Source organism: Bubalus bubalis, chromosome 7 (genome assembly GCF_019923935.1).
Source record: "Bubalus bubalis isolate 160015118507 breed Murrah chromosome 7, NDDB_SH_1, whole genome shotgun sequence".
NCBI classification, from domain to species: domain Eukaryota; kingdom Metazoa; phylum Chordata; class Mammalia; order Artiodactyla; family Bovidae; genus Bubalus; species Bubalus bubalis.
This window is the reverse complement of record NC_059163.1, coordinates 28,583,686-28,598,386: the sequence shown is the minus strand read 5'-3', so window position 1 is coordinate 28,598,386 and position 14,701 is coordinate 28,583,686. Positions and strand designations below refer to the sequence as shown.

The 14,701-nt window shown below is 40.1% G+C and overlaps 1 protein-coding gene and 1 long non-coding RNA gene across 3 annotated transcripts in view; one reads left to right on the top strand and one right to left on the bottom strand.

Annotated features, from left to right (window-relative positions):
- The window catches only part of LOC102413257, a 41,998-nt gene extending 30,807 nt beyond the window's left edge, over window positions 1-11,191 (bottom strand). The window contains exons 1-2 of one of the 2 annotated variants that reach the window (XR_003110566.3): window positions 10,967-11,191; window positions 8,089-8,270 (exon numbers count right to left, since the gene is read on the bottom strand). This is a non-coding gene — a long non-coding RNA (uncharacterized LOC102413257). The remainder of the gene's footprint in view (window positions 1-8,088; window positions 8,271-10,966) is intronic. The other variant, XR_327656.4, reaches the window with a different exon arrangement.
- Window positions 11,192-11,320: 129 nt separating this feature from the next.
- Window positions 11,321-13,483, top strand: LOC102414238 (C-X-C motif chemokine 6). Its single transcript, XM_025289907.3, has 4 exons — window positions 11,321-11,514; window positions 11,655-11,787; window positions 11,911-11,994; window positions 12,347-13,483. The coding sequence occupies exons 1-4, from the start codon at window positions 11,409-11,411 to the stop codon at window positions 12,360-12,362; spliced, it is 339 nt and encodes a 112-aa protein (XP_025145692.1). The 5' UTR covers window positions 11,321-11,408; the 3' UTR covers window positions 12,363-13,483.
- The last annotated feature ends 1,218 nt before the right edge of the window (window positions 13,484-14,701 follow it).

The following is a 14,701-nucleotide window of genomic DNA, read 5'->3' as shown; positions in this document are numbered from 1 at the left end:
TCCTCTGACATTAACGGGGGGCTATCCCCGATCACCTTTCTCTGAAGGAAATCAACTTAGAGCTCTAGTTAATTAGCCTCTTGGGCATAATAGGAGTGTTTCAATCCAAACCCCTCAGATGGCTCTCTAACTTGCCTGACAGGTTTACCCAGACTCCTACAGCTACTCATACGATTGTTTACAGTCTCCCAACCAAGAGAGGCATGGGAAGCTTAAGATATTCAAATAGTATAGAGCCTCTCGGAGAGTTAGGAATTGTTAGAACTAGTAGAAGATTTCATTGTTGAGCCAATGCTTGCTGCCAAGTTTCCACATCCCCTGTATTGTATCCTTGAAAGTGTATTAATTAATAGAGTTGGTACCTAGAAAAAATAAGTAGTGGCCTTGGTGCTAAGAACTTTAGACCTTAAGGTAATAAATTCTTTCCTTGTTGTAAACCCACTGCACCTCTGCCCTATAGGAATGCAACTTAAACACCTTCGGAGGATGGCGCCAAACTTTAAAATAATTACTCTTAGAGAAAATAAGTCTTATGGCTGACAAACCTTTATCAGAGTCATAAAATGTTAACAGGCCTTCTGGCCAGAAGATGATGTAAATCACCTAAACCATTTGTATAGGATAAGTTTGCAGAAAAGAAAGCCTGGTCTCGATAAGGATCGAAGACTGCTGACTTTGCATGATTTCACACCCTCTATGCACAACTTAAGGTATATAAGCTCCCTTTGAAAATAAAGCTACGAGCCTTGCTCATCAGGCTTGGTTTCCCCGTGTCATTCTTTCTCTTTCCTTTTCCTTTTCAGGCTGATCCCCTGGAGTGCAGGGGCTCTCTGCATTCACTTTCCTGCCTGGGCTTCTAAGACCCACTCGAGAAGGTGCCTAAGATGGGGCACCTTCAGCGATTTGAGAGGGCAACTGCAGCCTACATGAACAGAGCAAGTCCCGTGCTGGGGCTTTATTGGCTTTCTGCATAAACCAAGGAATATCAGCCTCTTTTCTCTCCTCTATTTTTTTAACTGCAAAATTCTTTCCTTATCTCTTTCTCTATTCTTTTAATCGCCGACGCTGTCCTCCGGAGGGAATCCCTGGATCCAACCGGGGCTGGACCCTGGTAGCTACTAATATTGATAATAACACAGATGTATATCACAAACATTAAGTTAAGCAAAAGAAACAAGGCACAAAAGAATACATATTGAATGATTTTATTCATGTGAAATTCAAGTACAGCCAAACTAATAACAGTAATGGGTTCCTCTGGAGAAGAGAGACTGAATGGAAAAGAACACAGATTTTCTGAGGTGATGAAATGTTCTATATCTTGATTACTTGTCTACATATTTCAAAACTCATTGAACTGTACACTTAAGATGTATGCATTTCACATGTAAATTTTATCTCAATTTGAAATATAAAAAATAAAAAGTTCATAGCTATCCTCTTTCTTCTTCTCAACAGTCATATGAAGAAGAAGATGGTCTTAGTATTTTCACTTAAAGAAGTAATAAGTTAAGATGTCACAGAAAGTTAGTGGCATTGATATGTAAGTAGAATCTAGATAGGGCAACAATCATGGTTAAAAAACACTTTGTTCAAAAATTTTTTCTAATTAAAAAAAAAAGCTTATTTTTTAATAGTTTCAGGTTCACAGAAAATTGAGAGGAAAGTATAGAAATTTCCTGCCTCTACATAAGCATAGCTTTCCCCATTAACAAATTCTCCCATCAGAGTGATGCATTTTTTACAACCGATGAGCTTACATTGGCACATCATTATCACTCAGAATCCTTGGTCTACAATAAGATTCACTCTTGGTATTACATATTTTATGGTATGGACTAAGGCATAATGACAAGTATCCATCACTACAATATCATACAGAGCATTTTCTCTGCCCTGAAAATCCTCTATGCTCTCCCTACCCAGCCCCTCAACCTCTCCCAACCACTGATCTTTTTAATGTCTCCATAGTTTTGTCTTTTCCAGAATGTAATATTGCTGTTGTTCAGTTGCTAAGTCACGTCTGACTCTTTGCAACCCCATGGACTGCAGCCTGCCAAGCTTCCCTGTCTATTACCATCTCCCACAGTCTGTTCAAACCCACATCCACTGAGTTGGTGATGCCATCTGACCATCTCATCTTCTGTCACCCCTGCTCTCCCTGCCCTCAATCTTTCCAAGCATCAGGGTCTTTTCCAATGAGTTGGCTCTTCGCATCAGGTGGCCAAAGTAATGGAGTTTCAGATTCAGCATCAGTCTTTCCAATGAACATTCAGGTTTAATTTTCTTTAGGTTTGACTGGTTGGATCTCCTTGCAGTCCAAGGGACTCTCAAGAGTCTTCTCCAGCACCACAATTTGAAAGCATCAGTTCTTCAGCACTCAGCCTTCCTTATGGTCCAGCTCTCACAGCCATACATGACTACTGGAAAAACAATGACTCTGACTATTATGGACCTTTGTTGGCAAAGTGATGTCTCTGATTTTTAATATGCTGTCTAGGTTTGTCATACCTTTCCTTTCAAGGAGCAAACATCTTTTAATTTCATGGCTGGAGTCACCATTCACAGTGATTTAAAAGCTGCAGAGCCCAAGAAAATAAAATCTGTCACTATTTCCACTTCCCCCATCAATTTACCATGAAAATTCTGTGGAAAATTCTTAGAGATGGGAATACCAGACCATCTTACCTGCCTCCTGCAAACCTGTATGTAAGTCAAGAAGCAACAGTGAGAACAGGACATGGAACAACAGACTGGTTCCAAATTGGGAAAGGAATACATCAAGACTGTGTGGTCACCCTGCTTGTTTAACTTATATGCAGAGTAGATCATGTGAAGTGCTGGGCTGGATGAATCACAAGCTGAAATCAAGATTGCCGGGAGAAATATCAATAACCTCAGATATGCAGATGACACCATCCTTATGACAAGGCAAAGAGGAATTAAAGAGCCTCTTGATGAAGGTGAAAGAGGAGAGTGAAAAAGCTGGCTTAAAACTCAGCATCCAAAATATGAAGATCTGGCATCCGGTCCCAACACTTCATGGCAAATAAATGGGGAAACAATGGAAATAGTGACAGACTTTATTTTCTCCGGCTTCAAAATCACTGCAGATGGTGATTGCAGCCATGAAATTAAAAGATGCTTGCTCCTTGGAAGAACAGCTATGACAAACCTAGACAACATATTAAAAAGCAGAGACATTATTAAAAAGCATTTCCAACAAAGGTCCATATAGTCAAAGCTATGGTTTTTCCAGTAGTCATATATAGATGTGAGATCTGGACGATAAAAAAGACTGAGTGCTGAAGAATTGATGCCTTTGAACTGTGGTGCTGAAGAAGACTCTTGAGAGTTATTTGGACAGCCAGGAGATCAAACCAGTCCATCCTCAAGGAAATCAACCCCTTGATTTCCTTGGAAGGGATGATGCTGAAGCTAAGCTCCACTACTTTGGCCACCTGATGCAAAGAGCCAACTCATTGGAAAAGACCCTTATGCTGAGAAAGATTGAGGAAAGGAGGAGAAGGGGGTGAAAGATGGTTGGATGTCATCACCAACTTAATGGACATGAGTATGAGCAAATTCTGGGAGATGGTGAAGAACAGGGAAGCCTGATGTGCTTCAGTCCATGGGGTTGCAAAGAGTCAGACACAACTGAGCAACTGAACAACAACAACAATTTGCCATGAAGTGATGGTTTGCCTTCTTCTTCTCCAGTGAGAATGTCTTATAGTTGGAATATACAGTATGTATGGTTTTTCAGGTTAGCTTCTTTCCATAATAGGCATTTAAGTTTCCTTATTTTTGTAGGTTGATAGATCATTTCCTTTAAGCACTGAATAATATCCCACTGTCTGTATATATCATACTTTATCTATCCGTTTGCCTATTGAAGGACATCTTGGTTGGTTCCAAGTTTTGGCAATCACAAATAAAGTTGCTGTATATACCTGTGTGCAAGTTTTTGTGTAGACATAGTTTTTGACTTCTTTAGGTAATGGAGAATGATTGAGAGACTGTAAACAGAAAATATGTTTTGTTTTGTAAGAACCTGCCAAACTATCTTCCAAGCTGGTTATGCCATTTTGCATTCCCAAGCCCAGTGAGCGGTGTTCCTATTACTTAACATCCTCACCAGCATTTGGTGGTGTCAGTGTCTGGATCTTGATAATTTTAATAGATGTGTAGTGGTATTTCACTCTTGTTGTCTTAATTTGCATTTCCCTGATGATATATAATATAGAATATCTTTTAATAATATTTAGTATCTCCTATTATTTGCTATCTGTATATCTTCTTTGGTAAAGTTTTTCTAAAATCTTTTTTCCTATTTTTTAATCATGATATTTGTGTTCTTATTTTTGAGTTTCAAGAATTCTTTGGGTATTTTTGACAATTGTCTTTCATCAAATATGTTTTTCACAAATATTTTCTCCTAGTCCGTGGTCTGACTTTTCATTCTCTTGGTAATGTCTTTTGCAGAAATAAAGTTTTCATTTTAATGAAATACAGGTTGTCAATTCTTCCCTTCATTAACTGTACTCTTTCAATCTAAGTTATGATTTTATTTTCAAATCTTCATGGAAAGCTAATTGGATATACTTCATATAAAACTTTCAAAACTGTCATTTATTATTAAAAAAATTACTTGTGCATAATCATATTGTGAGCAAAACCAGCTTTAGTCTATTTCTAATATCTTAGCCTCTATTATTTTTTCTTTTCTATGACATAGGCCTTGATCATAGCATTCACCAGTTTAGTTCTCAAATTTACACTAGGGAAAAATGAAAGTTGTTCCCAAGGAACATTCTGTTCCAAAGAAAATTACTTCCGTCTGATTTACTAAAACTGAAAAAATTTTTTAAACCAAAATGATTCAAAGCAAAACATTTTATTAATGGTCTGGTCAGTTTACCCTCCAGAGGAAAGCCATGCTTTAAAACCCCAACAGGTTAGTAAGCTACTCATAGTCCATCATTAGCCAGAATTTCTAGGATTTTGTGACTTTTGGTTTGGCATTGCAACACCTCTTATGTCACTGGGCTCAATTTCCTAATTCCAAGTTTTTATGAAAATAATATTTCAAAAATGCATAAAAGTGATTATGCATGATAAGGTTTATGGAAAGTTTTGTGGTGAATGTCACTATATAGTCCATTCCTAGTTTTATGTTTTTAATTTTGTTTTGTTGGTGTTGCTACTGTTTGTGTTAGTCCCTTTGGCCTGTTATAACAAAGTCCCTAGGTAGCTCATAAACAACAGAAATTTATTGCTATGGACATTGGGAAGGTTAGGATCCAGGTCCTGAAAGATTCAGTGTCTGGTGAGATCTTGTTTTCTCTTCATAGATCGTGCCTTCTCATTGTGTTATCACACAATGAAAAGGAGTAAGGAAGCAGTGTGGAGCCTCTCTTATGTACACACTAATCCCATTCATGATAGATCAGCCCTCCTCACCTTCCAAAGGATTGACCTCCTAATACCATCATATTCAGGATTAGGACCCCATGGACTGCAGCACGCCAGACTTCCCTGCCCATCACCAACTCCTGGAGCTTACTCAAATTCATGTCCTTTGAGTCAGTGATGCCATCCAACCATCTCATCCTCTGTCATCCCCTTCTCCTCCTGCCTTCAATCTTTCCCAGCATCAGGGTCTTTTCAAATGAGTCAGTTCTTTGCATCAGGTGGCCAAAGTATTACTTGTCAAATGTTGAGTCTTTCACTATTTGTTCAAGTAGTGACAAAGGGAGGCCAATAGAGTTCTGATTCTCTAGGAAGTACATAAATTACACACATATAAGCACATCACAATTATTCTTATTAAAACAGCAATCAATTATGTTCTAATATATATTAAATAAGAATGAATGGTATTGTAAGTTCATGCAGAAGTGGATATTCTCCTTAAAAATATTACGAAGATAATGGAGTTCAAAAACAGTATAGTAAATGACCATTATTAAGTGCAATCTTAGAAGTCTAACTTCCACAAAGGATCTCTGTAGTATCAAAAAAAAGAAGCTATTTAAACTAGCTGATCCCCTCTAAGATTTTCTTTTCTTGCTGAGCCCAGACCAAATTTCTGAAAACTTCCCATTTCTGAGAAGCCCAAAGCTTTTGACAACATTTAACATTTTAATGCTTGTCTTTTCTTTATTTTCTGTGTAGTCATCTCTTGTCAAAAAATTTCTGGCAGGCCAGGATTGCAAGGCTGAACAAAAATAACTAGCTACCCCGTATGCCCAGGAGATGGCAAGGAAAAGCCCACCTACTGTTACTTGGAGCCTTGCTTAGTCTAGACTCAATCAAAATTCAGTACTAATTTACTCCAGGAGAAGGCAATGGCACCCGACTCCAGTATTCTTGCCTGGACACTCCCATGGATGGAGGAGCCTGCTAGGCTTCAATCCAAGGGGTCTCGAAGAGTCAGACATGACTGAGCAACTTCACTTTCACTTTTCGCTCTCATGCATTGGAGAAGGAAATGCAACCCACTCCAGTGTTCTTGCCTGGAGAATCCCAGGGACGGAGGAGCCTGGTAGGCTGCAGTCCGTGGGGTCACACAGAGTTGGACATGACTGAAGCTACTTAGCAGCAGCAGCAAGCAGATTTAATTGTAAATGGGTAGCAGGAAAATTATATAATGAACAAAAGTAGGGAAAACATTCTTGACATGTAGTAATTCTGGGGCAACTTTGAAGCCAAGTTAATCCCTAAATGATGCTCCTTTTTCATTGGTCTGTCAAGCCTAATGTGGAAGGAGATGAACTGCGTTGATGTTGCCAAGTTAACCCCAAAGTAACTGGCCTTTTCCTTTTCTTTTGTTACTTGCATGCAAACAAGTAACTATTTTCCACTTCAGCTCTTACTGATTGATAAACTGTTATCTTTGATGTGCTTAACTTGATAATGATATGTCTACATCTTTTATTACTGCAATATATACCATTTCTTAAAGGTAATACAAAGAATAGTAGACATTAAAAAAATAGAAACTTAGAAAAATATGTGAAACGGCCTGTCACAAACTAAATGGCCTAAATCATATACTAAATCATTAAAGGCCTCTCTGATTTGTTGGAAGAGATCAATTTAGAATAATATCCCCATACTGTTAACATTCAACACAGTATAACCTAGTCAGAATCTTCCCTGATCACTTATCTCCAACAATCACTAAGTTACATAAAATACGTATTTTGGTCAATACTTTTGTTGAGTATATTTTTTCTTTTAATATCAAATATCCTGCTGGTTTCTGAACATTCTTTTGAATAGTTCGGAGTCCAAAGACTGAAAATACCATCTGTATAGTCCCTAAGCAGAAACAATTTCCAACATCAAGAAAAGCCAATTCCAAATAGATAAGTTCAAATGATTAATGACAGTAAACCACCCTATTCTTTCCTCATTAACTTTAAGATCTACTTGTAACTTAACACTACAAAATTTAAAAGTTATCAATATTTGCCATCAAATATTCATAGACTGCTTGCTACTGAACTTGGAATTATGGGACGTCATGGGAGAAATATAAAACATCAGGGCTGATTTTAAAGTTTATGGTTAACATGGGAGAGACAAGAGAAAAATTATGGAATAATTAATAATTAACTCTGTCTCAGGAGATAGGTTTACAAGTACATTAATTGTTCAAAGATCAAAAGTGGAAGGAATACATTTCCATTGGCCTTGTCATATAAACCTTTCTGAGAAGCTAAGACTTTGAACTGGTCATGAAGAAAGAAAAGGACTTAGAAAGCAGGCAGCAGTTTTTGACTGGTTAGCCTGAAAGCCTCTTGGATGTTTGACATCATTGTGACCTCAGGAGTAGATAAACTGTGGATTTCAACAGCTTAAAATATGATTATTGGGCAATAAAGTAAAGAGGTTAACCAGATGTGGAGAGCCACAGAGTGTTTGCCAATACTATGAAGAAAGTGCTTCATAATCTGGAAACTATTAAAATTTTCGTGAGGTGGATTCTCTAGTGCTTGACTTCCAATCTTAAATTTTCTATTTCTTAACTCTCTGGCCTTTCTATCCCAAGTTGAAAAATGATAAGAAAATATTTCTTACCTGCCTCTGAGAAGCAATATGAGGCTCGAAAGATCATGAACGTGTTTTGAGAGCTGCAAACCATCAAGGATGTTTTAATTCCTCTCACATTCCTCTGTGGTGTTATGACTAAAGGTTGCTTTTGACAAACAGTCAACCTTTCAGGCTAGCAGGATGTCATTTTGTGGATTGTTTTGTTATACCTTGAGAGAAAAGTAACACAGTGTCTTTCTCTACTACCTGCAGGCAGGCCAAAATGGCTTCCCTTTAGACTTGCAATAAAGAAGCAATTACTTTTGAAGTGCTCCACCTCCTGTGGTACTGGGTGTCATTGTGAACTGTAGGAAGTCTTCAGACCAGCCACATTCTATCTGCTTTTGCACAAGGTCTACATTGGGAATGCCTAGACAGGAGCCAGAATGGGCAACGCACCTGAATGATTTCAGTGAGAACTTAGGTTAAGTTACCTGCTGCTTCTTGGCAACCCAACAGCCAATTCCTATTGAGGACTTCCTATTACCTGCTTTCTAGCTATATTAATATTTATTTTTGCCTTATATTCTGTAAGCAACCCAAGGTAAGTTGATTCAGGGTGCAAACCAGGTGAAGCATACAATCTGTAAGAGTGTTCAGGGAAATGGAAATTACATTTCATGACCTTTCTATGATCTTACCATTTGATGCCAAAACTAATTCATGTGTTCCTTTATACCTAACACAGCTTATTTGGATCTGAAACACACACACACACACACACACACACACAAGCACATTTATAAAAACTCAATAACCTATTTGAGTCATTAAACAATTTCCTCCCATAAAATCTTATACCTTGAGTGTTTCCCCACCACCACCACACCCCTCCTCCCAGTGATTAAGTTGAATTTAATTTCCCAAGATCTTTAATTATATTTTTGAAGTTTTATCTGATCCACATCAGTGAAGCTTTTGTCTTTAGATACAGTCTAATGTCTAAAAGGGCTTCCCTAGTAGCTCAGATGGTAAAGAAACTGCCTACGATGCAGGAGACCAGGTTCAATCCCTGAGTGGGGAAGATCCCCCGGAGAAGGGAAGGGCAACCCTCTCCAGATTCTTGCCTGGAGAATTCCATGGACAGAGGATCCTGGCAGGCTTCAGTCCATGGGGTCGCAAGGAATTGGACAAAACAGTGACTAACATACACATACACACAATGTCTAAAAAGGCAATATAATAAGTCTGAAGCTATTTTCCCAGGTCACCACTCCCTAGAAGGACGAAGGATTGCATTAGTTGAGTCAGGTATGATGCTGATGGGATCAGGAAGCTACGCAGGATAGAGAACTTCCCATTTAATTTCCCACAAAATGAGGTCAAACCTCTCAGCCCTCTTTAGGGAACTTCCTAAGTTTTCTTCTAGACTAAAAGTTCTAAAGGTCTATGAAACCTCCTCCCTGCTCATCAATGGAAGTGATAACCTACCAAAGAAGATGTGTGGAGGTGTTAAGAAAATTTTCCAGGGTCATGGGAGACAAGGAAAAGAATTTTGTTCCATGACTGATTTCTGATTGTCATCATGCTCACTGATTGCCTTGGCTTGCCAACTGTGAGGACACAAGTCTTGAGAACAATCCAGAATAGGATCTAGTGAGATTTCCATGAAGAAAGCCTACATGCCATTCCAATATCGTTGCCATGCCTGCCATGAAACTGGACATGTGAAAGACCCAGCTGTTAAAACTTTAGAGTTCTTTGGACTTCCCTGGCAGTTTAGTGCTTAAGACCACACTTTCAATGCAGGGGATGTGAGTTCAATCCCTGGTCAGGGAACTAAGATCCCACATGCCACATGGTGCGGCCAAAAACGAAAACAAGCAAAAAAACTAACTGCTTCCACAGAGGAGATAAAAAGCTACCTCACCCACAGCTTCAGGAAGCAGCTGTAGGCTCACTGGGACTACAGCAGGATTGTGGAAACAGGCTTGGTCACACCACTGCTTATGAAGCTAGATGGTTCCAGAAGCCTGTGTGTGTGAGTCATCTTCCCATCCCATGAAGTTGATTGAGTGAAGTGAGTGGGTTGCCATCTCACTGCCAAACTGATTCAGATCCCTAGAACCAAACTTCCAGATGAGCCCCTTAAACTCATTAGACTCCAGGGCTTCTCCAAACTGGGGCAATTACACATCTGGTTAGGTTTGGAGCCATACCAAGAGGATGGGCTCTGGGGCATTGCTGTAGTCTGCACTCATCCCACCCCCAACCAAGACCACAGAGTCTTCCAATTCCATAGTGTATTGAACTGCTGAAAGCAAGGCATTTTTTCCCAGGGCGATTTGGTGGGTGATTTTTTGATGATTTTTGTTAAACTACCTTGACATGCATGTTTGCAAAACTATGTATAGAATTCCCAGAAAGTGGACTTGCTTTTGCAGCCTGTTCCTGCCACTGACTTCAAGTGGGAGTACAGATACTTTCATCATCTTATCTTGGCTTCTAACTGCTGGCTGAAGTCCAGAGAATTATAAACTAATCTGAAGAAGCTAGAATGGTTTGCCGGCAAGCAGGAGTGAAAGGTTTTTCAGTTTAGTGTAGTTTGAGTTACAGCTTACATTAACTGAATAGTAACAATTATTACAGGTATAATAATAATTGGGAAAGAGTTCAGAAATTTTTTCTAAAATCTAACCTCCCAGCTAAACTTCCCTGCAGGTTCAATGGCTAAGATTCCATGCTTCCAATGCAGGGGTTGCGGATGGATCCCTGGTCAGGGAACAGAGATACCACATGTCCGCCCCCCCCCACCCCCCGCCCCAACCTCGCCTGGGGCAGAGCCAAATTAATAAAAAACAAAAAGAAAAACAAAACAAAAACAAACCCCCCCCCCCCCCCCCAAAGAACCCTTCCAGCGGCTTACTTTGTGCCTAGTCTTTCTGTTTAGATGAAGATGAGGGGCATCTCTGAAAAGACACCTGTCACCCAGGAGAAGCTAGCTTTCGCTAGCCCGGGCTGGCCCGGGTGGACAAAATCTCCGCAGGATTGCTTCTTACTTCCAGCGAAAGCAGCATCCACTCCAGGCACCGCTGGGCGACCTAACAGATCCACTGCGGGCTGCTCCTCCCAACCACTCTCCTCAAACCCCGCTCCTCCAGGCCCCTCCACCCGGCCCCCTCTCCCCGCCCCCCACTTAGTTCAGGGAATTTCCCAAGCATCCTAAAGGTTGAGTTTCCTGCCTGGAGGAAGGGGCCAGGGTTATAAAAGGTACGCTGAAGACCCGAGGCAGTCACAAGCGCTCTGGAGCTTCGGATCCCGCGCCTTCTGCCTCCTTCGGAACCCTCTGCAGTCCTCTCTTCGCCACTATGAGACTACTATCCAGCCGCGCCGCCCGCGTCTCCGGCCCTTCGGGCTCCCTGTGCGCGCTACTCGCGCTGCTGCTGCTGACGCCGCCCGGGCCCCTCGCCAGCGGTGAGAGCGCTAGACCAGCCGAGCGCACCCGGCGGGTGGAGCGGAGCGGCGTCCCGGGCGTGGGGAAGTGTCCCGGGCGGGCGGGCTGGGGAAGAGCTCTCCCAGCAACCTGCCCTATAACGGTGTCTCTCCTATCCCAGCCGGTCCTGTCGCGGCCGTTGTGAGAGAGCTGCGTTGTGTATGTTTAACCACCACACCGGGAATTCATCCCAAAACGGTCAGTGATCTGCAGGTGATCGCCGCGGGACCGCAGTGCTCCAAGGTGGAAGTGATGTAAGTCCTGGTGCTCGGCGTTGTCCACCGTGACCTTTGCAAGAGGGAAGCTTCCCCCCACACCCCCCCGCCTTAGTCTTCAGCCCCCACGTTGATGGGCGCATCCTCGTTTTCCCTCTGCAGAGCCACCTTGAAGAATGGAAGGGAAGTCTGTCTGGACCCAGAAGCTCCTTTGATCAAGAAGATCGTTCAGAAAATATTGGACAGGTATCTGTCACTTTGCTCTTTCTGGTTTCTTAATCTCTCTTGGAGTGTGGATTTCTCAAAGTCCTTACTCTCTGAGATTTGGCGACCACATTTCAGACCATGTTTAAAATAAAAAGGATGTTCCGGAGAAGAAGGGAAAGTTGTTTTCGAAGGTCCTGGGGAAACTCTTATCTTGAATCTCAACAAGAATTGCCTAGGAGGTTACACAGAACTCATTATTGAGATGTATTTTGTTTGTTAAGGACTCCACCCTCTGCTTTTTATTGATCCCTAAATCCTGTTTTGAAAATGAGTTGGGGTAGACAGGTGTGTGGAAATTTGGTTAAACTGATATAATTTTTTTTTTCAACAGTGGAAAGAACAATTGAAAGAAAAGACCATGTGTTAGAAAAATTGCCCAGTTCTTCAGCAGAATTTTCTGGGGACCTCTGGACCCACTGAAGACAAGAAGCAAGGGCTCATTTTCTCCAATGAGTTAGGTTTCTGTACGAATTCCCCACTATGAAAGAGAGAAAGGAAGAGGGAATCTATGCTTGTCCTTGCAGCTTTCTACTCAGTTTATGTCCTGTTTAGCATATTATTTCCTGCTCCTTATTTGCTGTTATTTTAACTGTTATGCTATTGAAATCTTTAAGAGTTGACTAAATTGTGAATCAAGGAATCACTGATTGTTAATCCTTTCAACGTGACTACTGTTATTTCTAGAATGTAGTTCTTATACTGCCATGGAAAAAGCTGTGTGAGAGTGAATGGAATTTCATTGGAATGCTGTATATGGAGATAAATTGTTATCCTCACTCTCTTATGAAATAGGAACAACTTTAGTATTGTTTTTTGGGGAATATGTTAGAGAATTTTCTTACTCTTGACCCTTGGAAGATATTTAAGTTATACTGCATTAGAAATATGAGTGTTATACAGTTATCTGTGTAGAATATATTTCCTTATTTAGAATTTCTAAATATATGAATTCTATAAGGACTAATATATTCTTTTTCTGTAAATTTAGACATTTGATGTCTTCCTAGTATGGCATAATGTCATGACTTACTCATTAAACCTTTGATTTTATATGGTATTTATTAGCTATTTTATTAGGAGTATTATATTTCTAGCCACTAAGTATGTATTCTGGACTAATAAATAATCTAGGAACTAGGTAAATTCCTTATTTCTAGTTTTTATAGAAATACATTCCTTTAGGTTTTTAAGAGTGAAGGCAGTCTTAACAATGATCTATACTTTGAAAGTTCTGAAAGCGTATTCAAAGTCTTTGAATATAAACTCATGTAGTTTATAAAAAATGCACAGCCTTGCTAAAATGTGCAGACATATATACTGTATCTTTTTAAGTGTTTGACCATTTTGTTACAAAGAATTACATATGCATCACAATTACTATGTTAAAATTGTACTTTTTAAATGTATCTCAATGGTTTATAGTGCTTCTTTTGTTCTTTGGAAAAAAATAAAAGATTTATAAAATTTACTTAAGTTCATAGTTTACTGTACTGTTACAAAAATGTCATTCCTCCTTAATTCTACATTGCACATGTGCTTGCTAAGTCACTTCAGTCATATTTGACTTTTTGAGACCCTTTGGACTATAGCCTGCCAGGCTCCTCTGTCCATGGGATTCTCCAGGCAAGAATACTGGAGTGGGTTGCCATGCCCTCCTCCAGGGATTGTCCCAACTCAGGGATCAAACCTGCATCTCCTGTGTCTCCTGCCTTACAGGTGGATCCTTTACCTGCTAAGCCACTGGGGAAGCCCCTGGTTCTACATTACCAAATTGTAAAAATTAACCATGCTCCTCTCTGACTAGCAGACAGGACCCTCATTTCCCAATGTCCTTGTGTTAGTTCAACCTATCTCCAAGCTCACTTCCCTTCCAGTTCCTTCATAACACCAACAACCTTTGGGCTCTTTCAAAAACACAAATATGTAAGACTTCCTTACCTTAAATCCTTTACTGACTCCCTGTTTCCTAAACATGAAATACAAGTTGCAAAGCATGACAAATCAGGTTCTGTCTTATGACTCCTGATTACTACTTCAAAGTCATTTTTCCGTAGCATAATTGCAGTCAAGAATTTAGTTTCCCTACTGGGCATGTTCCTTCCAGGTCTATGCCTTTGGTAGGCCCTGTCCCTGGAAAGGCCTTCATATTTTTCTGTCTATAGAAGGAAGCTTATTCACCCTTCAAAGCTCTATTAAAACAATACTTCCTTCATTTTTTCCTTCAAGTTTTCCTTGGCACTACCAGCAGAATTTATGGTTTCCATTTTGATGTTCCCATAGTGTCTTCTAAGTATCTGAATTCACAGGAATAGCCAATATTGCATCGCTTTTAGTTGCTTAAAAGGATGTTTACCCTACTCTACTACAGTTCTCCCAGAGCATCTCCCACATTTCATTCATCTCTGTATCTTCAATACCTGATACAGATTGACTTAATTAAATAAGTTATCTTGAAACTCAGGTTGTAGATAGTATCCTAAAATCAATTACCTGGCTCATTGTAAGTGCTAAATAAACTGTAATTCCTTTACCCTTTTTCCTTTCTTGTCTACAAATAATCCAATGAGAGCTTTGGTAAGCATAAATCTATAACACAGAACACTCAACTTTCACCTGACTAACTCCCATCCTTTTTCCAAAGGCAGTTTACCTGTCACTTAAGGCCTCTCTGACCCTTCTCTCCCAC